Here is a 23,607-nt window from a genome sequence, read left to right on the forward strand (position 1 = left end):
GAGTGCGTCCACTTTCCAAGCTTGATGGTGAAATGTCCTTGTGCAAAATTTTGATAGCTGATAGTTTTGGGGGTTGGCAAACAGGTCTATGTCTGGGCGCCCCCATTTTTGAGTTAACACTGCAAATACTTGTGGATCCAGTTTCCACTTGTGGGGATCCATGATGTTTCTGCTTAGGTCGTCTGCCAATGTGTTCTTTTTCCTGGCAGGAATTGAGCTTGTAATTGAACTTGGTAAGCCAGTGCTGTGTTCCACAAGGTCATTGCTTGCCTGCATAGAGGGTAGGAGTGTGTACCCCCTTGTTTGTTTATGTACCACATTACTGTGGTGTTGTCTGTCCTTATTATAAGCTGTCCTGGATGTAAGAGGTCCTTGAAGGCTGTCAGGGCATTCTGTACAGCTAGCATTTCTTTTTGATTGATGTGCAGATTCCTTTGATCTGCAGTCCATATGCCTTGAACGCAACGTCCTGCCATGTGTGCCCCCCAGGCATAGTCCGATGCATCTGTTGTCATAGTTTGCCTGGCTGGGGGTAAGGTGAAAGGCTGACCCTTGTTAAGGTGACATGCCTGCGACCACCATAGAAACTCCTGTTGAAGGCAGGGAATGAGAGGTATCATTGTTTCCAAGCTGTGGCTGTGTTGAGTCCATATGCTTTTTAGGTACCATTGTAATTTCCTCATATGCAGTTTTGCAAATGGTATTAGTAGTATGCAAGATGCCATGAAGCCCAAGGCCTGCAGAATTTTTCTTGCAGGGAGTTGGGTCTTTGTTGCCATTGTTTTGAAGTATTGAGTTAGTTGTAGTTGTTTGTCTGGTGTCAGATAAGCCATCTGGGCCGTTGTATTCAAGCTGGCATCCAGGAATGTCATATTTTGTGAGGGCACTAGTTTTGATTTCTTTTCGTTTACTGTGTACCCTAGGCAACCTAGAAGGTGTTTTACAAAAGCCAGATGTTGTAAGAGAATGTCCTTGCTTTCTGCTTGGATGAGGCAGTCATCCAGGTATGGGTATATTTGAATTCCTCTTTGTCTGCAGTATGCAATTACTGGTGCCAGGCATTTTGTGAAGATCCTGGGCGCAATAGATAAGACAAAGGGCAGTGCAGAGAATTGGTAATGGGTTGAACCTGCAATGAAACGGAGGTATCTTCTGCAATTTTGTCTGATAGGGACATGCAGGTATGCCTCCTTGAGGTCCAACGTTACTAGCCAAGCTTTCTTGTCCAACATGGGAAGAAGCTGCTGTAGTGTTAGCATCTTGAATTTGGGTACTTGCAAGAAGGTGTTTAGAATTGAAAGGTCCAGAATGGGTCTCCAAGCATTGTCCTTTCTGGGGACTAGAAAGAGCCTTGAGTAAAATCCTTGGCCTTGCTCCTGTGTAGGTACCAGTTGAATGGCTCTCATGTCCATGAGAGCTGTAATTTGTTTTTGTGCCTCTGCCCATTGATTTTGTGGCAGGTTTGGCATTCCTTTTATCCTTGGCAAGGTGTGGAAATGGAATCTGTATCCTTGTGAGATAATGTCTAGGACCCATTTGTCCTTTGTGACGATGCGCCAGTTGTCTGTAAAAAATGCTAATTTTCCTCCCAAGGGAGCTGCCAAGAGAGTTTTGCTCGGCAGTTTGAGGTTTAAGTCATTGTGTTTGCCTTCTAGTAGTTTGGGACCTGTCTTCTCCTCCCTTCTGTGTTGCAGTGCCCCATTGGCGAGGTTTGTAAGGGATTTGTGCTTGTCCTCTGCCCCTTGGGAACCTGTATTTACCCCTCTGTGGTCTGTCAGAAGCTGGAAACGACCAATTTTTTGTTGGCCAATTTCTGCTGAAGCGTGGGGGTTGTACCTGTAAGAAATCTTTGACTGTCTGCATAGATTTTGCCTTATCCTCCATTTTCTTTAAAACCTCTTCTGCTTTAACCCCAAATAAGACATCCTGATGTAAGGGTGCATCTAGTAACTTTGCTTTAACGTGATCAGGCAGAGTTTGTTCCTTTAACCAAGCATGCCTACGTATAACAGACCCAGTAACAGCTGCTCTACAGGAAGCTTCCAAGGAATCAAATCCACATTGTAAAGTATGTTTGCCCACCTGTTCAGCTGCATGCAACAGATCCTGCATTTCCTTGAATTCAGACTGCTGAGGGTGCGTGCTCATCTTTTGTTTTATTTGAGACATTAGGAATTGTTGGTATTTAAGCATGTGAAATTGACAATTTAGTGCTCTCATAGCTAGAGTAGCTGAGGTGTAAACCTTCTTCCCCCACCTATCTAGTGCTCTGCAGTCCCTTTCAGAGGGTACAGGATTTTTAGCCATAGAAGCCTTAGCCCCTTTGGGTCCCTGGGAGATTGTCTCTGGGTCAGCAACAGGGCTTTTGTAAAGGAATTTGTGTGAGTCAGGCACTCTATAATATCTATCTGGTTTGGCTGGAGCAGGAGGCAGAGAATCTGGATTTAGACTAGATTCTAAGTAAACATTATCCACAATGTCTAAAACTGGAGGGATAGCAAGTGGTCTGTGCTGGGGAAGTAAAAGAAACTCTCGGAGCCTTTTCTTTGAGTCGGAGTAGTCCTGACCTTCCCAGTGGAAATTTTCCTTCATGGTGTGTAAGGTTTCCCCAAAGGAATAGTCTTCAGGGGGAGAAGCTGAGGGAATGGAATATTCAGCATCAGAATCTTCATAAGGGGGAAAGGAGTAATCCTGTTCCTCAGAGGAGCCTGAGGAAATAGACACTTGATCAGAGGAGGCATAATCCTCCTCTTGTCTAGGCCTTTTGTCGGGGGGGGGGCTTGGGAACCCCTGATTATAGAAATCAAATCTTCAGCCATTTTAAGCATTTGTTTCTTAGGCATGGGGCCTTGAACTGGAGACTGATGTGCAGTCTTTTTAGGTTTTAGAGGAGTCTTAAGCTTAGCATAAGATTTTATGGTGAGAGTAGTCGGTCTGAAGACACCTTCTGAAACCGAAGGTGTTTCCACAGCACCGGCTTCTCCTTCTGCAATGTCGTCGGTAGGGCCTAAAGAAAATGGCTGCGTCGGCCTAGAACTCGCTGCTTGAGAATCCGAAGCGGTCTGGGGTTCCAATTCTGCGGTCTCCAGGGGCTGCGTAGGTGCCTCACTGAAAACCGGGGAACCGGAGTCTGGCTTGGATCTAGGCTGCCTGTCTTTATCTTTGCATTTTTTATGCACGCCGGCTGCTCCGACGGCATAGTGTAATTAAATTTCCTACCGAAATAGTGTCGTGCGAAATCAAAGCATCGCTTTACAGTTCGCTTATTGAACCTAGCACAAAACCGACAACCAGTGACGTCGTGGTCTGGGCCTAGGCAAGGTATACAATAAGAATGAAAGTCCTTATGAGGTATTTGCTCCCCACAAGAAATGCAATTGTTAACTTTTTCTGACATCGGACTGAGGCAAGAAAATGTTCCCCAACGGGGTACTTAGCTTTGAAGACTTCGGACTGAAATTCGATTTGAAAATCTCAGGTGTCGGCCGATGGCACTTGCGAACTGCTTCTGCTTCGGGCACCGCGTGGCAAGAAAGACTGGAGAAAATGGCGCTGGATGCCTCTTATATACCCCTGGCGCACTGACGTCAGGGAAGAAGCGACAGCAACCGACGCCGGACCAAAACTTTGGAATTCAGGCCGACTGCGGGACCACCTGACGACAGGATAACCCAAGTGTGATGACTGCAGCAGGGTAACACGATGAACATCAATATTTCTCCTTAAGAGCGAACCTGCTAGCTATCCTAAAAACTATAGACCAATCAAGTTTTTTTCTGAATGACTATACGCTCATTCAAGGAAGTAGAACAAAAGAGTAACAAAACAAAATCACAGAGGACAAGGATCATTTCCTGTTAAAAACATAATGGAGAATTGCAAAAAGGGGAAGAATCGAAGTATGGCAAGGAGGGATTACAAAAAAGCATTTGAGAGCATCCCACATTCATGGATAAAGGAGTACTTACACATGTATAAGACATACCTTACATTGATCAATTATATTACAGTGACCATGAAACAGCGGCAAACCACCTTGCAGCTAAGCCATGATAATGGACAAATTATCCAAGGGGGATATATTCCAGGGTGACTGTGTCACATTGCTTTTTTGCCTTGCCCTTAACCCATTAAGCTATTTAACAGATTAAGTCATGGTTACAATTTTGCTCCCAGAAAACAAGAAAAATGTAAAGACTTTTCATCTTCTTTTTGTGGATGGTTTAAAACTGTTTAGTTCATCAGATGAGATGCTGAAAGCGTAACTGGAAGTAGTCAAAACTTTCTCAGATGATACAAGAATCAAAGAAATATATAGTTTTCTACCAGTGTAAGCAGGTGCTTCAAGAGATGACCATGAAAACCATTAAGATTGCTGATACAAGTTCATTATAATTTCACAATACTGATACAAGAATATAATTTGGTACTGCGGTGGTGGTGCTGCGGTAGCGTTGTCGCCTCACAGTAAGACAATGTCCTGTTCGATTCCCAGCTAAAGTGTCTTCTGTGTGGAGACATGCGTGAATGGGCGTACCTTCGTTTGAAGGTTGTGCGTCAGGGTTGGCAACTCGGCATGTACAAGTCTACTGCCAATCATTAGCGGACCGGAGTTCCGCTGTGGTGACCCCTAACCAGGAAAAGCCGAAAGACACAACAACTGATAAATGTGCAAAAGTAACATTTAAAGCAAGAAAGCTGCAGCACAAAGAAAATTTCAGTGTGGGACAGGAATGCAATATAAAGGAACTTGAGTAGGAAGTAGTGTATAAATATTTGGGAGTTGATGTAGGAATGACAATAAAGCATGAACAAATGCAAACAAAATTCAGTAAGGAATGTTTCAGAAGCCTAAAATTAATACTGAAACCAGCTCTGACATCTAGGAACAAAGTCCAAGCCATAAACTACTTTGCTATTCCTGTTCTAGCTTACAGTTTTGGAGATAAATGACTGGCCCAAAAGGTAATGCATCAGTTGGACAGGAAAACATGAAAATGCTTTGCATTTATCAAATAATATTTATAAAAATAAGTGTATACCAACATTATATAGTCCTTGTTCTGAAGGACGTATGGGCCTCCTCACAACTGATTACATGTATAGAGCTGCAGTTGTAGGACTGCATACATATCTGCTGACCTCATCAAATCCAAACATAGTGATAGTTTTGAAATATAAAGAGAACAAGTCTAAGCATAGATGTTTCAAGTGGGAATGTAAACCAAACCAGAAGTAGATAAAAATCAGGCAGCAACTGAATGTGTCAAAAAAACAAAAGAAAGAATGTAAGAAGGATCAGATGAAAAGGCAAGAAATGTGAAAAAAGCATATATATAGTTGCAAAAACAGAAAACTACAGGAACAACCTCATGTCAATCAGGATCTGATGCAGGAATGGTTAAGGACACATGCATGTAAACCAAAAGATAATAGGTTAATACTGGCGGCCCAGGACAGTGGATTATGTACACGTTGGTTTACAAAGTCCATTGAGCACACGGGAGAAACAGACAAATGCAGGTTCTGTAAAACAGAACTGGAAAAAATTGCACATCTTGCTGCTGGCTGTGATACACTCATGGCAAGCAGCCTGTACACTGAAAGGCATAATAATGTGGCAAGACTGTTGCACTGGGGATTGTGCAAATATTATAATACTGAATTAGCTGAGAAGCACTGGAAACATTAGCCACAAAGCATTGTAGAGAATGATGACGTTTATGTCACATGGGATCACCCATTACCAACAGTTCAAAAATAGATGAGAGAAAACCAGATACAGCAGTCCAAGAAAAGAAGACAAAAAGAGCATTAATCATTGAAATTACTACACCCAGTCATTACATTGTCTTACGTATAGAGACACACAAAGTCATAAAAATACCAGGACTTGCAGACAGAAACAAGGGTAATGTGGAAGAAGGACACCCAGACAGTTCCAATATTAGTAGGAGCAATTGGTGTCATAATTTACAGTCTTACTTACATATGCTACCTACACATGTAACTCCATATGAATTGTTGAAGGAGTAAATTCTGGGCACATTGCAAGTATTGCAAAGACCACTTTTGGCCAACATCAATGATTGAGACAATACTAATTTCATAAACTTACAGTGAATATAAAAAGTGTACACACCCCTGTTAAAATGCCAGATTTATTTTGATATAAAAATGAGACCACAATAAATCATTTCAAAACTTTTCCCACCTTTAATGTGACCTATCACCTGTACAATTCAATTGAAAAACAAATCTGTTAGGGGAAAAAAAAATATAAAACGTACAACAAACTGGCTGCATACGTGTTCACACCCTTAAACTAATACTTTGTTGAAGCAGTTACCAGCAATAACATCCCCCCCCCCGATGCCCTTATGATTCAGATGTGAGGCAGGTGTGGGTCAGAGAAAGTGTGGGGGTGGGCAGAAGAGCTTGTAGACCCAGAAACTGATGGAAGCACTGGAATGGCTGGAAAGTAAGAAACAAAAAGGAGAAAAAGTGAAAAATAAAATATCTAGCTGCTTTTAGCACAGGAGTAAGTGATGAATAAATACAAACTGAGGACAATGACTATGATCTGTAACAGCCTAATATAATCCTCCCTTTCTTGGACCACAATAGCTATGTTGTTCTTTGTCTCTAACAGTCCTAACATTAAGTGCTGGAAGCATTCTGTATTTGTTCCTTGCTTGATTCGGCATGAGAATTGCAAAACTGAGCAGGCAAAGTTACAGGTTGAATTATGCAAAAGTGGCAGTGGTAGTGGAAAGTACTGGTTTCCTGCGAAAAGCTCCAAATCATCTGCTTCCCATTCCACCTGGTTCTCTATTTTGGGGACTCATTGTTCCATCATGCTGTGATATTCCTGGGTTGGATTTTCTATATTAAAATATTCACTTTGCAGGTAAGCCAAAGGACCTCCAAACAGCAAACATTATCAGTTAAGACTCTGGAGTTTGAATAACAGCAATGTCATTTTCTTCTCTTTAAACTAGCAAAAGAAAAACCAAAGACTGATGTTAACATTTTCATTCATTTCTCAACATATGGGGTTCGGATCTGAATTGGCTGCTTTCTACAGCCCTAGGAGCTGATTCTCAAGCTCCTCCCTTACCCATAATGCCTCATTCCCCGAGATTACCCCAGATCTTGCTTGCCGCTCATCAAGCCGGACTGGGATTGCAGTTCTCTTGAGCTCCTAGTGTGTTGAGAGCGTCTTTTTTGTGATTTTTTTCATTCTTGTCTTTTTTCCCCCTTCTACTTAACCCTACCTTACCCTAACAAAAAACTTTCTTATTACAGATTTCTTAGAAATTGCAGCTAATCCCTTTTCCTAGCTCATTGGTTCTTTTCTTATGTACACACCATAACAATGCATCTGTGCTGTCCATCTTCATTCTTCCTCAACTGATTTGTCTCCGATCCGACTCTCAAGCTTCTCTCTTACCAATTATGTTCCACTAACCTACTATATCTCAGATCAAGTTTGCTGCTCCCAATAATAATTGTTTGTGCTATACAGAATCAACTGAGAAAAATCAGCAGAGAGAAAACTGGAGCTCAAACACGAAACACTGGTTCCCAAGGAAAAAACCCTTAGGTGTCCTCCAGGAAGAAAGGGAAGAGGGTTAGGAAGGCAGGAAATTGAAGAATGAAAACTGACAACACAGATGCATCGTTGGGGTGAGTACATAACTTCTGTAGCTGATATTGTCATTTTCATTCATTCTTCGACTGATGGGACAGAGTCCCCAGGTAGATGAACCTTGGGTGGTCCTCATGGAAGGATATTTCAAAATACTGTGGGGCCCAAAGTAGCTCTGTTCCTAGAAATCAAATCCAATTTGCAGTTAGCAATAAAGGTATTAGCACTGGACCAAGTAGCAGCTGCACAAAAATCATCTATCGAAGCTCTTGACCAAAAAGGTGAAGAGGTCATCGTAGGCCTCACTGAGTGCCCTCTTAGTAGCTTAGGCCAAGACAAACCTCTCTGTTATGGACAGAGGATATGCAATCAGTGAACTATTTGGCTAAAATTAGTTTGAAAACTGCCATGCCCAATTATGAGAAAAGGATGCAAACAACTGGTCAGATTTTCTGAAATGTTTGGTTCAATGAAGAAAAAAACAAGTAATCTCTGTGGTATCCCCGAAGTCTCAAAGCAAACCACTAAACAAGTATAGTGGGTCCAAAAACAAAACAGTGTAAGAAACTTCTCTGTGTGGAAAATTTTCAGTCCATATATCTCTAGTTAATCACTGGATATTAATCAGATCAGACAACAGTAGTAGAAGTAGCGAACTTAAACTTGTCTTAAGTAAAAAAAATAAATAAATAAATAAAAAATCTATAATTGTACAGAATTACTAAGTATTCGAAAGTAATCCAAGCAAGGCAGGCAGTCTGTTTCCAGTCGAAAATTCTTTATTAAGTACGCAGACAAGCGATCCAAGTAAAACAAAAATAGAGTAATAGTTTCCTCACAAGCTCTCTAAATATGTATATACTTTTTATCAGGCAAGGGAGTGGTTTATTGTGCTGTAAAACATAGTTTTATTGGTACACATGTTAAATTCATATCCCTGCCCCCAACAGTGTGACATTCGAGCTGGTTCTGCTCTACTTACTAGCCCTCATAATAATACAACTCTTATTATGCACTTTAAATAAAATTTATAATGATGTGGTACCTCTTATTTAACCAGATTACTAAGTAGATTACTGTCGCCTCACAGTAAGATGCTGTCCGGTTCGATTCTCATCTAGAGCGTCTTCTGCGTGGAGACATACGTGAATGGGCGTACCTTCGTTGAAGGTTGTGCGTCAGAGCTGGTAACTCGGCACGTAAAAATCAACTACCAATCATTAGCGGACCGGAGTTCTGCTGTGGCGGCCCTAACCGGGAAAAGCCGAAAGACACAACAACAACAACAACTAAGTCTGTGATTTGCTGGAAATATATCAACCTCAGTCCATTTGGCAATCAAAAATATATATGTAAATATATACATATACACTTTGCATGCAAAAAATCAATTGTAAAAATCATATTCTATTTTCATAACCTATTGTTTACAAAGATCGCTTTCGTCCTTCTAGAATTCTTCAGGTATGTGTACAAGAACCCTAAAAACTATCAATAAAAATATTATTGTATAATTAGTATTGTTATTACACATTATTTTGAATAAAGTGGAAAAAAGAGAACCAGAAAAAGAAAAAAAATAAGAAACAATGTATGATGATGAAAACAACATATACGCTTAAATTACAACTAATTTAAAATGGTATTTAAAACCAACTGGTAGAATAAAATAAAATAAAATTAGTCATGTAAACAATGTGGCAATTTTCTAAGTTCCAGTACACTTTTAATTGAACAGTAGTAGTTTAGTCCAGGATTCCTAAAATATTTCAGCTTTAATTGCCAGATGAGCTCATGTTTCTCCAAAATATAAGGGATGTTCAGGATCATTATAAATTTTATTTAAAGTACATAAGGGTTATATTATTATGACAGCTACTAAGTAGGGCAGGACCTGCTCGAATGTCACACTGATGAGGGAAGGGATATGAACTTAACATGTGTACCAATAACACTTGTTTTACAGCACAAAAAAACACTCCCTTGCCTGATAAAAAGTGTATATATATTTAGAAAGCTTGTAAGGAAACTATTACTCTGTTTTTGTTTACTTGGATCACTTGTCTGTCTACTTAATAAAGGATTTTCTCCTGCAAACAGACTGTCTGCCTTGCTTGGATTACTTTCGAATACTTAGTAATTCTGTACAATTATATATTTTTTATTATTTTTTTTTTACTTAAGTTTAAGTTCGCTACTTCTACTACTATTGTCTGATCCGATTAATATCCAGTGATTAACTAGAGATATAGGGACTGAAAATCTTCCACACAGAGAAGTTTCTTACACTGTTTTGTTCAATGAAGATAAAAACCAAGTTGCCTTTATACATCCAAAACATTCAGTAAGTATTCACCTTTATTGGAAATTTTTGGGAAGAAAACAAGGAGGTTAATGACCTGATTAATGTTAGACTCAGAAGCCACCTTAGGTAAAATGAATGGGTTAGTGAGTTAAGACAATGAAAGATCGTATGGAGTCTTGGAAGAAAGGGTCTGGAGTTTTGATACTCATCTAGCTGACATAATGGCAACTAGGAAAAAGGTCTTCTAGGACAAAAATGTTAGGTCTGATTTAGTGAAAGATTCAAATGGCCTGCGTTTGCACCGGTTTCCCACCTTTCCTGTAAATAGTCTATTCCAGATACAGATTTGCTGTAGCCAGGACGGTTTGCAAGCGTCTGAGCCCCCCAAGCCTTTCTGTGTTGGAGGGAAGCCTTCTAGCTCATCAGTGGGAGTGGTAAGCACTAGGTAGCCTATCTACCACAAGAGTGGTTTCTGGCCCAGAAATTGTAATTTATTGGCCGTTTGGCAGTTTTCCATCTCCTTCAACTTACTGGTTTAAAAGCCCATGTTTGCGCTTGTTTCCCATCTTTCCTGTAACCAGTCTAGTCCAGAGACAGATTTGCTGTATCCAGGACTGTTTGAAAGATTCTGAACCCCCCAAGACTTTCTGAGTTGGAGGGAAGCTTTCTAGCTTATCAGTGGGAGTGGTAAGCACTAGGTAGCCTATCTACCACAAGAGTGGTTTCTGGCCCATAAATTGTAGTTTACTGGCCATTTGGGCAGTTTTTCCATCTCTTTCAACCTTCTGGTTTAAAAGCTTGCATTTGCGCTTTTTTCCCACCTTTCCCCCCAAGCCTTTCTGTGTTGGAGGGAAGCCTTCTAGCTTATCACTGAGAGTGGTAAGCACTAGGTAGCCTATCTACCACAAGATCCAGGTACAGATATTTAGTTTTAGCACTTGAATTTGCTTATTTGTGCTTAGCACTTGTTCAGAACTTGTTGTTAGCACTAAATAAGCTACAAGTTACTACAGCACTCATCCTTCATCTTTAGCTAGAGGAAAACAGTTTTTGTACTTACTTTCCTCACTTGCTTAGAGAAAAACAGCTCTTATACTCACTTTCTTCACCTGTCTAGAGGAAAGTATTTTTTATTCAGGCATGTCCAAGGGTCAGCTCCCAGTGTTCTCTCCTGTCTATCTGATGAATCTGGGCATCTTTTAGGGTAATGTAGCAATTGCCTCATGTAGACAGACAACCCTCTCCTCCTTCCACCCAACACCACAACCTGTGAAAGATGCATCTATCTAGCCAAACTGGAGGTAAAGCTCTCTCTAACCAAGACTGAACTTGACAGTCAAGAGGAGAAGGTAAACACTTGCACCACACCATACTCATCACATAGTACCACTAAACCTACACCACCAAAATCCACACATAGAAACACAAAAACATTGCCACCCCTCTATAGTGCCTTTTTTAGGCAAGGTTCAAATGACAAATTCACCACCGTAACAGGAACAGGCAAGCAAAAACTGAGGGTAATGCCACTCAATGCTAGAAGTCTAACTCGCAAAATGCACTCACTCGAGGCACTCCTTAAAATGGAGAACATCTATATCTGTGCAGTGACTGAGACCTGGTTCAAGGCTCTAGACAGCACCCTTGCATTACCAAGCGATAACTCATACCAAACTTTTCGGCCATCTAACCTGGACCAGAACACCAAAGGCAGGTGTGTCCATATTCATTAAGGATATCCACACCTCCAGGCTAGTTGCACAGCATAGTGCATCCGAGGTTATCCAAGTGCAACTAATTCTGGGCAAAACTGCAATCCAAATTGTAGCTTGCTACAGATCTCTCACCATGCCCCAGGATTCCCACTCCTCTTTTCTTGATATACTGGAAAATATTAGGGTTCAACCAAACACCCTAATAATGGGCGATTTCAACTCCCCCACCATTACCTGGGAAATCTACTCATGTACCAACTCCTTCGCGCAACGCTGTCTGGAATTCATAAATTCCAATTCCCTGGATCAACTTATCCACAACCCCACCAGGGGCAACAATATCCTAGACCCAGTCATTACCAACATGAGTGACTGGTGTCCCACACCTGAAGTCAACTCCTCGTTGGTCAGATCCGACCATAAGCTAATCATCCTAGATATTCACATTCTGTCCCCACCCACCATTAAGGAAACCACGGTAACAAGTTTCTCCACAGCCAAATTCATGCTTCTTAAGACAGAAGTGGCGAACTTCATGACACCAATGCAGATGGACAACACAGTTACGACTGCTGAATCCTACACAAATGCAAACTATAAGTACTTACACAAGTGCATGGATCATACTATTCCAAACAGAACCAAGACGCTATCCTCGAAAAAAAGGAAACCATCTGGTGGTCCCCTGCCATAAACAAAGTCTACAACAAAAGGAAGAAACTGCTGCAAAAGACAGTAAAATCTCTCATGAGTGGAGGAGCTCCCTCATCAGCCTCAGTTAAGAAGCTGAGATCCCTTATAAGATCCTCCAAATCTAGCTATGAAAACAAAATTGCCACTGATTCTAAGGTCAACCACAAAGTATTCTATAGTTATGTCAAGAATCTTAATGGCAACACCCAGATCTGCTCTGAGTTACAGCACAACGGCACGAAAATTACAGAACCAACTGATATTGCCAACATCCTGGCAGATAGGTTCAGTGCTAACTTTACCCCCCCTCTCACCCCCCTAAAGGGCCCATATCTATACAGGAAGAATGCAAGAGTCCCTGTAATCACATCTATGCAGGTAAAAGCTACACTCTCTAAAACCAAAAACACAGCATCCATGGGACTGGACTACATCCCAGGCTGCATTTTACACAAACTTCAGAACAAACTGGCTCCCACCTAAGCACCATGTTCAATCATAGTCTCATATCAGGCTTTGTGCCCACTGAATGGTGCACAGCAACATTTATCTCACTCCACAAAGGGGGAGCCACCACTGATCCTGGAAACTATCGCCCTATTAGTCTGACGAGCCTGGTCTGCAAGGCCATGGAACGTATCATCATGGAACTCATAAACAAAGACATTGGTAACCTCCAAACTCTGGACCCCAACCAGTTCTGGTTTGTGAAAGGCAGATTATGCCTTCTGAACCTGACTGACTTCTTTGAAGCAGTCACCAAAGCCGTAGACGAGGGTAAGGTGGTTCACACAGCCTATCTTGACCTCACTAAAACTTTCAACACCATTCCCCATTCTGGAATTATAGCTAAACTCACTAAACTAGGTATAAATTCCTATGTCACAAGATGGGTTTGCCAACTGGCTCACTGACAGAACCCACACTGTAAAAGTTGCAGACTCCAAATCTGACTTCAAACTAGTGACAAGTGGAGTACCACAGGGTTCAGTCCTGGGACCTCTCCTGCTTGGTATCTACTTCTTTGAAGTACAGGCTAACACATAAGGCCTCTGGCAAATGAAGTTCGTAGATGACTGCAAACTAGGAGCCATAGTGGACTCCCCAAAGATGTGGACATCCTACAAAAGGGTCTCACTGAGACAGATGCCTAGTGTCAGAGGCATGGCCTCAAGCTCACTGCCAAAAAGTGCATGGTCATCCCCTCTGGTAAAAACTCTGTACCCATGAACTACCACATAAATGGCAGTCTACTTAATGCCGAATGTGTGATAAGAGGCCTTGGGGACCCATGTGGACAGTAGTCTCTCCTTTGATAATCACATTGCCACAGTAGTCAGGAAATACTTCTATGTGATACACCTCATCACAAAAGGGTTCTCATCCAGGAAAAAAGAAGTCATTGTTCCCCTCTACTTGGCACTCATTAGACCCATTATAGAGTACAACCCCCCCTTTTGGAATGTACCTCACAAGACATCTGCAGCAGCTGGAAAGGCCACAGAAGTACCTCACAAAGAGGATTACTGGCCTCAAACAAATGCCCTACACTGACAGTCTCAAAAAACTCCAGCTTTACTTCGTAGCATATCACCTACTCCGAGGTGATCTCTGCCTAACATATAAAGCTATGTTAAACCCAGAGCTGTTGGACATGCTACACCTAAAGAAATCCCAATCCCTACAGGCTACATGCTCTAGGGACCTAAACCTTGTCATCACAATAAACAGGACAAGCTGGAGGGACAGATTCCTGTCCCAGAGGATTCCTATACTCTAGAACAAGCTACCCATCTACGTCATGCACAGTTCCTCATTAGCACTCTTCAAGAAATCTTGATGAGTGGATGGGAAATAGGAAATACACCCCGAGGATCACGTCTGTGGCTCTGCTCAACAAGGGCACAGGAAATTAACTTTCTTGGGTGGCGTAAGCCAAGGAACCTTGTTGGCTAGGCTTACTTAGGCCTTTGGGCCGATAGCCTAGTACCTACCTATGAAACTATGAAAACCCTGGACTCCTTGTTAGGAGGATGAACACATGAACCCTGGTCTGCAAGGTCTTTTTTAGTATCTGCTGCTACAACCATGCCATCCGCTGGGACCCCCTTGCTCCAGTGTGCTCTGTCCTTTGGGGGATAAGCTCCACAGTATCTAGCTCCTTCCATGCAAGATGTGAGGCAAGGTCTATCCATTCATGAGCCAAAGGGGTCACCCAAGACACAGCTGGGCCAGATCTGAAAGCCTCCAGGAACACCGACTCCTCCTGGGAAGAGGGGTTGGAAGATTAGCCACCTTTTTGCCTTAGAAGTTCCAGTACTTCTCCAAAGGAAACATCTGTAGGTGGAGATCTGAGGGACTCTTCCCCCTCATCGAAGTCTGTGGCCTCAGTTAGAGATCCTGAGGAGAATCTAGGTGTCTCCTTTAACATGTCATCATCCTAGCGACCTCATCAATGGGATGGTCTGTTGAGATATCAGAAGTGTCAGGGTAGTACCAAGGGACTGAATGCAGGCTTGTTCAGGTAGGCTGTCCCAGTGGGATAGAAGTGAGAGGCACTGAACTCTTATCAGATGGTGGAAGAGAACTAGGATCTGAAGGGGACAAGGATGTCTTCCCTCTAGGCAGAGGGAGAAAACCCTCTCCACTAGCTCAAAATCAGAGGGTCTAGGAGAAACAGAAGGCAGCAGCACCGGAGATGAAGGCTCTTATGCCAACAAGTCTTGAATCCCCCCAGATTTTTGTCTTAAAGAGGGAAATGGACCCAAGCTCTCCAGCACTGATGCAACTACAGGCAAAGATTAATCTGAAAACTTTGGAGTAGACCCCATCCCCCTGGAGCTGGCATCAATGCTTTGGCTCTAACAGTCCTCCTACTCTGAAAGCATTGGAGCCGGGTGACTCAGGAACATGGTCAGAGTCCAAGAACGATCTGTCTTTGGATCCAAAAAGTACACCCTCAAGGATCTTGGATTCAAGGGTTCTGAAACCACAGGACGTATCACAGGAGATATCAGTTGATGATCAGTTGAGGGCAGGTCACAGGTCCAATGGGAGACAAAGACAGGATTGCCCCCCATCTGGATCTGAGCTCTGAGGATCTTCCTCATCATCTTATCCACCTCTGATTCAGACAAGTTCCTGGAAGACCTAAAGGAGGAGCTGGCATAAGAAGGCCTGAAGTGTCTCCTGGAAAAAATGCAAGTGGAGTTGAGAGATAGGCTCCAGCGAGAACAGCGGTGACCAGATCCGAGGTGATCTAGGCTTTGAGGTGGCAGGATCTCACTTTTCTGAAATTTCTGCAGGAGGCTTGGAGGTCAGAGCTGATGTTGGTGAATGGTCTGGAGACCTCTTCTTAGGGTCCTTATTTTCTGGAGCTGAATCAGGCTTCCCTTTTTTTGGATATCTTGGAGGTGGGGGGGAGGGTTGAGCCCTAGTTGCCAAGGAAGAAGTAGGGGGAAGACGGACTCTTTATCACTAGTTTACTTCTATGGTCACTAAGAGACCTGGAATTAAACCCCGCACAGACAGAACAATCATTTTTTAAATGGGCAGTGCCCAAACAAAGAACACATTCTCTGTGGGCATCGGAATTGGGAATCTTATGCCCACAGGAAGTGCATTTTTTAAAAACCAGTCAGTTTATCTGCTGTTTTAGGACATAAAGGAAGAAGAAAAAGTTTTCAAAATACAGTGAAGGATTTTTTCCCACTAGTGCTTGATGGACAGAACCCAAAAAACTGCACAGAAAGCAACTTGTCACCTTTAAATAGTGAAAAAAACACCCAAAAGCTTAAGAGAAGATGACCTGTGTCTGAGCGATATTGCAGCAAGCAATATCTGAGGTATATTAGGTTAGTGGGACATTGAGGGTAAGGGAGAAGCTCGAGAGTTGGATCTGTGAATCTAGTAAAAGTGACCGAGCTGGATCCAAGGCTGGATCTGAGGCCCATTAATTGAGGAACGAATGAAAATGACAACATCAGATATGAATTTTTATAGTACAGCATATTCTGTCATACTACCAGCTAAAAGGTACTGACAAGTCAAAACTAAAGTTGCCTATCACTGAGATCTGGTCACCCGAGACATAAACTAGTTTAAGGACAGACAGGACATGCGAGTAATGCAAGAGTACAAGAAATACAAAACATGATAATACTGGACTAACTATAGCTTTGCTGGGCAAAAAGATAAATCAGTTGAGATTCACCTTACTGACTCCAAGTTCTGGTATTCTGATGATGTGTTCCATGTCCTTTTCCCTGTAAATAAAAACAATTTACTGACCATGATGATTTTAGAGAATGCATAATTATAAATTAATAATGTAATAAATTAATGATGAACAAAATTAATTAATTAAAGAGTGAAACCAGAATTAGGAGATATGGGGAAGACATGCTCATACAGTATATAATGCTAATATGCCTGTTTTATTTTCACTGATGCTGTAACAGCAGATGCATACATGTGACATACTTTATAACATAGTTATTTTATTTGGAAATTAGAAACAAGGACGTGGCATGATGGTCCTTTGTATCACACAACAGGCACCAAAAACTTCAAACATGATTCAGCAACAGGAGACCTCATGGCATTTAACGAAGAAGGACATTTCTAGTCATTTGGTTTATGAAAATATAGTTTCACTGTATTGCTGAAGCATATAACGCCATTTTCTGTATACTTCCAGTACACAACCACAACTCCTTATAGCATCCAGACCTTTTTTCCACCTGGCTTCCTAAACCCAAGTGGCTTGTCAGCTAATAATAGACAGCATGCAGCATTAGAAACTGCAAAGAGTTATTAATAAAATGAAACTAAGACAGTTAATCTAGAATGTCCTGCAGAAGAGAAATTAATTTACTTATTCATATTTTCATACTTATGTTCATATTTTCATATCCGAGAGCCTTACATTTCACTGGTTCACAAGTTAGTGCTAGGCTAACTGCCCTTGCGGGTCATTTTAAGCCTAGTTAGTTACTTTATCTAAAAATCAAACAATTCACTTTATTTGTAAGGTAAACATCTTAACCATTATGCTAACCCCCTCAACCCTCAAAAACATTTTACCTGAGGGACATGCTGTGAAATGCCATGGGAGACAGGAAAGTTCATTGTCAATGTCCATTTATATCACTTTATACCTGAGATATTGCTAGCTGTTTGTTAGCAATTATGAAAATAAACAATATTTCAAAAAACAAGTGACTTACAAACTGTTGCAAGACATCAGGTGAAACTTTAGATATTCTTGAAGAAAACTGTCTTTGCTATTTGCAATGTAAGGTACACATCTTGAGAGATATTCAGTGTTATTTATATCACTAATTATACAATTAAGCATACATTTTCATAAATCTATAAATATCTCAATAAATGCACCCATACAGGAATTTCTTGTTGTCTTGTAAAATCTTATGTCTAGTTAACAAAACTGTTCTAACAATACATATTACATACACACACGTACATCTAAATGATATAGTTTCCAAAGTTTAACAAAAAATATTACTTGGGATATGTGCGCATTATAATACATTATAGTATTTATGGAAAGACCATGAATGCACTATCATCAGCGTAAAGAATACTTCTTTCTGATAACATTGCTATTTGTACTTTTTTTAAGTTTACTTTTCAGAAAAATCTCTGGAATGCAAAGTAAGTATATGCTGCTAGAGGTGTGACATTCCAGACCACATAGGTGTTATTTAAGCAAGTTTAACCATATTCATTTTGGGTCTATGTTAGATAATAGAACTTTCAAAAGTTCAACTGTCATATGGTCGACACCATATGATCGAACTTTTAAAAGTTCGAAAATCTAATAAAAAAAAAAACTACACAAATAACCTACCTGAACATTTTAAGCAGGGGGGAAAGCCCCCCCTCCTGCACCCCCCACACCCCCGCTCTTTAAATATACCAACTTCAAGATCACACTATAGTGCAGAAAAGGGAAATCTTCCCATTTCGCACTGTACGGAGATCTCTGTTAAAACGTTTGAACTTTCAAAAATTCGATCATATGGTGTCGACCATATGACAGGTGAACTTTTGAAAGTTCGATCATCTAATATAGACCCTTCATTTCTTAAAATGTCACAAACATTGCAACAGCAGCATAAATATTTTCAAATGAAAAAGATGCTGTTGTTGTAGTTTGTATTTCGGCTTTTCCCTGTAAGGGGTCGCCACAGCGGAACTCCGGTCCGCTAATGATTGGCAGTAGATTTTTATGAAACACCAAGGTGCCAGCTCGATGCCCAACCTTCTACAAAGGCACGCCCATTTACGCACGCATGTCTTTCGAATGCTACCCAACCGCGGGGAGAACATGCAGACTCAACACAGAAGGTACTCCCAAGCCCAGCCGAGAATCGAACGGGAGAACCTCTTGCTGTGAGGTAACAACGCTACCGCCGTGATTTTGTAAAAAGAAATGGAATACAAGATCTCATGGTTGCAGCCTGACCTGCAAAGCATGAAGATGTCAAAAATCACTTCTCAGGACTATCAGCTGGATATGTCACGCAACTGGCACTTAGTAAAATTGATAATGGAGTTATTGCAGGAGCAATATGACACCATGCAGCCACTAAAACAAAAAGCTGGTGATATGTGTTATAAGGAAATAAATACAAGGCCAGAAGGTGTGCAATGAAAAGCATCTGATTTCATTTGAAGAGAAGGCCAGAATAAAGAAAGAAATATGAAACAAATATGATGCTTTGGACTGGATTTACCAAGTCACTGGGTTAGGCAGAGCTTATACACTGCCTTTACCTTTGACTGAATGAAAGTATGGTAAACTCAGGATTTCGTTGGTCCAGTTTGCTTAATGATTTGAGCACGAAGCTGTATGATAATAAGTATGACAACTGTGAAAAAGATATTCAGTAGAAGGACATGCTGTTTTTAAAGATCATGGCATTTTGAAAACCACACTACAACAGACAATACAATCTACAGAGGGATTTACTTATCTTTTTTATTGTTTAAGCTAAACAGCTGGCTAACACTAAGAATGGCCTTCATCACTTTACACCACACAGCAAGGCAAGTGGATAAACCTAAACTGGCAAACAAAAAAAAAATTCAAAATGTTGGGCCATACAGGAAACGTGTCAGTTGAATCTGGATTATTTATATGCAAAATGGACTCATTTTCCCACTGAAAAGCACAGAGACATAGTTTAGTTTACATTTGTTAACTCGGATAGTCAAACTGCAAGGATTATTTTCAATGAGGACCAGGGAGAAAGATTCCAATGTTATTATAAACAGTCTTGCTTGTTTGATATAATTTTATTTGCAAAAGATTTGCATGCTAATTATATTTATGTACTAACAGATAAAATATTGTAGATTTCAAGGACTCAAGAGTATATGGTGACTCCTTTGATAATATCCACATTCAAGTAAATGCTGATATTATTCAAGCTATAATTACTGTTGTAAATATGCTTTATTTATAGGAAATCAGTAAGGAATATACAACAGATGACAACTGAAAAAACTGTGTAACAAGAACTATACTTTAAGTTCCTGTATTGTTTCTAATTTTGATTACTACATTACACAAACCTGATTTTAACTATTGAAGCAAACAGTGGTGCAGACAGTAGCACTACTAGACTTTTTTTTTTATTTGAAGACTGATGGAAAAACTGTATTGATTTCTGTAGAGTCTATAGGATGTTTATGTAATAAACTAATCAAGATATACTATGTAAATGTTGACTACTGAAGTAAATACTGGTGCAACTATTACTACAATTAGTCCTTTGCTCCAGTGATTTGTTATTGTTTGACCTAATTGTTTTAAGATTCATTCTGTCAGTTATTACTAGCACAATTCACTAGACTTTAGTAAATAATGACAGGCAGTTACCAACTGACATCTGTCTTCTATTGGGAATATGTTTGAAATTAACATGTTGACATTCAGTATTAGAACCGTAACAGGAAGTATGTTAACAGAAAAATCTAGTTATGTACCCAGAAATGTCTTTTATGCAAGTTACTAATTTAGATATGCTGAGTTTTGACTACAGCAGCAAATAATGGTGCAACTATTATCACCGTTAGTCCTTTGTTTCAGTTACTGCTTAACTTTTCTTAATTGCTTAAGATTTATGCCTAATAGTTTACACTAATTTTTTTATTGCAGTTTAGTAAATAATAAGAACCAGTTATACCAAATGACATCAACAGCAATTTTGCTGATTACTGTTGAAAATGTTTGAAACGTATATTCCCAGAGGTTAAGTTATAAAATTGTTTGCATAAATGGGACCTATACTAAGAAGTCTTAATGCATGTGTCTGCTTTGTGTCTTTATGTAGAAATGTAGTACTTGTCCTTTGAACATTTTTGGTGTGGTTAAGGTAACATTTAGTGTTATGTTCTTACATCTTTACATAACTTTTATTTTGGAAAAGTTACATTAAGATGGCCAATAGGTGCATATAATATGTGACACAGGTCAAGCAATAGATGTAGTGGTAGATATAGGTGCAGTGTATGAATTTATTATGATCAGTTGGCATATATTTTTAAATTTGATTTAGGTGGCAAATATACATACTAGTGGTTATATACTGTATTAGCTAAAACATCTAGGATGACGCAGATATCTTGATTTGTTGGAACACAGTAGTTTCAACAAAGCTAATATTAAGATAACAGACAGGAGCTGTGAAGAGCAACTCAATGGGGGATTCATAAAGGTTAGGTGTATATGTTGAGGTAACACTAATTCAGAAACAGCTTTAACACAGTGCAACATGATGCTCTAGCATGAAGACTAATGGCACAGGTCAGCATTCGCTCTACAGCCATGCCGTATGCTAATAAGGCAGTGAGGGGGGACAGGCATATAGTCATGTGCTCTACCTCCCCTCCCCCATTTCACAATCGCTTTTAGGAAGGCATCTACATGCTGACTGATTCAGGAAATTGTTCAGCATAGCCATCCCTGCCACACTGTGTCAGCAAACAACACTAACTAATATGGGGATTGGAGGGTGATAGGAACCACTAGTCACCACAGTACACTTGTGAGTAATGGCACTTAAACTAGTATGCTGATCGGGGAGGGTGAGATGAACACTATCCATATGGGATACTGCAATTATGCCTTAATAGCACCTACAGCAGTATGGGGATAGGGTGATGGGGAATCAGAAGCCTCCAGGGATATTACACTTTTGCCTTAACTGCACCCACAGCAGTACAGGGATGGGAGGAAGCACTAGACAACAGGGAGCACTCAAAAGTCTTTTGTATTAGCAGGACTTAAGGCTGTGGGTAGTGGAATCACTAGACAGGAGAACAGCAGACAACTTAGGGACAGGTATGGAGACTGTGGTGTATGTGTGTGTTTGAATGTGTACTTGTGTGTGGGGGTGGGGTTCCTAGATGTACACAATGTGTCCACAGCAGGTAACTACTGCACTGTGCAAATCAGCAGTGGTGTACGTTTCATGGTAGTTAACTGTGGTTCAGAGACATGCAAATTAGCTGAAGATAACAACCTTCCTCTTGGCAACTTATGCATCTCTGAACTGTCATGGGAACAAGAGTTTTCTAGCGCAAGCCTTATGCCCTTTAATGAATCCCAGGTAAGTGTTATAAAGTTGTTGTTGTTTGTCTTTCGGCTTTTCCCGGTAAGGGGTCGCCACAGCGGAACTCCGGTCTGCTAATGATTGGCAGTAGATCTTTACGAAACGCCAAGGTGCCAGCTCAACTTCCAACCTTCAACAAAGGCACGCCTATTTACGCAAGCATGTCTTTAGAACGCTACCCAACCACGGGGAGGCCATGAAGACTCCACACAGAAGGCACTCCCAAGTGTTATAAAGTATGCTGCTTTATTTTTCTGCTCTGAAGTTGCTCTACTGATGATATTTGCTGAAAATATCAATGTTATGAATGTTGTTTGTTTTAGAGAACAGACTCTCTGATTCACCGTTTCAAACATATGCCAGCTTTACAGACTATGAGTGTGTTTTCTGTGACCTCAGATATAAAATCTTGCATCTGTTTTTCATGTAATACAATATTCTGGATATTCTTATGGATGCATTTATTTAAAGGTAGATAAGAATCATGCAGATATACCTCTAAAAGGGCCTAATATTGTGGGGGTGTTTGATAATAAAATATTATGTGGGCTCAAGGCTTTTTAAGTTGGCAGTACAGAGGCAGCATTAAGTACCTCTAGAACAAGTTTGATTATTGGGTACCCTCTGGGTTCATTTACTAATCTTTATGAATAGCTGTATGATGTCCCAGTCTGGGGGGAGGGGGGGTAACTATTTATGTATACTATTGGACTCTCTAACTTGGGTAGGATGGTGGTCGTTTTTATACCTTTATTTATGTACACTGGTTGAAACTTGGGTATTGTGTAAACTATGAATATACACCCTCTGGGTTCATTTACTAATCTTTATGAATAGCTGTATGATGTCCCAGTCTGGGGGGAGGGGGGGTAACTATTTATGTATACTATTGGACTCTCTAACTTGGGTAGGATGGTGGTCGTTTTTATACCTTTATTTATGTACACTGGTTGAAACTTGGGTATTGTGTAAACTATGAATATTAAAAGATGAACCTTAACTAAATTTAATGAACAGAAATTTACTGGATACTAATTGTGATGCTGTGGTTTTTAAGAAGAAAGAAGGTTGCATGACATTAAATACTTGACATTTGATACAATAAGTCTGCCAGTAAATACAACCCTGAATCTAACTTAGTAAGTATATGCTGTCTCTCCAGATGATAATGCTGATGGACAGACTTTGTATGTTTCTGAAGGAGGCATAAGTAGGAAATAGACTGGTGATAAACTATTTCTTTGGAAAGGCATGGGAAATGTGCTTTCTTGAACAAATTCTATGTGAAGTATTATGTTTATTGAAACACCACATATGATGATGTCAGATTTGGGGCTACTATATCTTTTGGTGGGGTTATTAATCTAAGACCATTAGTTGACATGGATTATAAGAATTTAATTCATAGTTTAGTAACAAGAAACTTTGTAAGAAAAAAATTATTAAAGGAAACTTGTTTTGAAAGAAGTGATTTGAGAATTTTGATATGAGCGATGGGGAGATTAAGATGTGGAGTTTTGGCATAAGTTATCCCAACTCATTCACACCTGTAGCACTGACTGTCTGCTTGGTGCTTCATGCCTGTAGCTCAAGACATGT

At 40.4% G+C, this 23,607-nt stretch overlaps 1 protein-coding gene across 3 annotated transcripts in view; it reads right to left on the reverse strand.

Annotated features, from left to right (window-relative positions):
• AGGF1 (angiogenic factor with G-patch and FHA domains 1) overlaps positions 1–23,607 on the reverse strand; it is a 1,405,627-nt gene that overhangs the window by 290,460 nt on the left and 1,091,560 nt on the right. For all 3 annotated transcript variants that reach the window (XM_044058021.1, XM_044058022.1, XM_044058023.1), the window contains one exon: positions 16,578–16,629. In XM_044058021.1, the coding sequence (XP_043913956.1) occupies positions 16,578–16,629 (52 nt within the window). The remainder of the gene's footprint in view (positions 1–16,577; positions 16,630–23,607) is intronic.

The sequence above is a fragment of the Protopterus annectens genome, chromosome 16.part0 (assembly GCF_019279795.1).
Source record: "Protopterus annectens isolate FY-2018-M chromosome 16.part0, PAN1.0, whole genome shotgun sequence".
Taxonomy (NCBI): Eukaryota; Metazoa; Chordata; order Ceratodontiformes; family Protopteridae; genus Protopterus; species Protopterus annectens.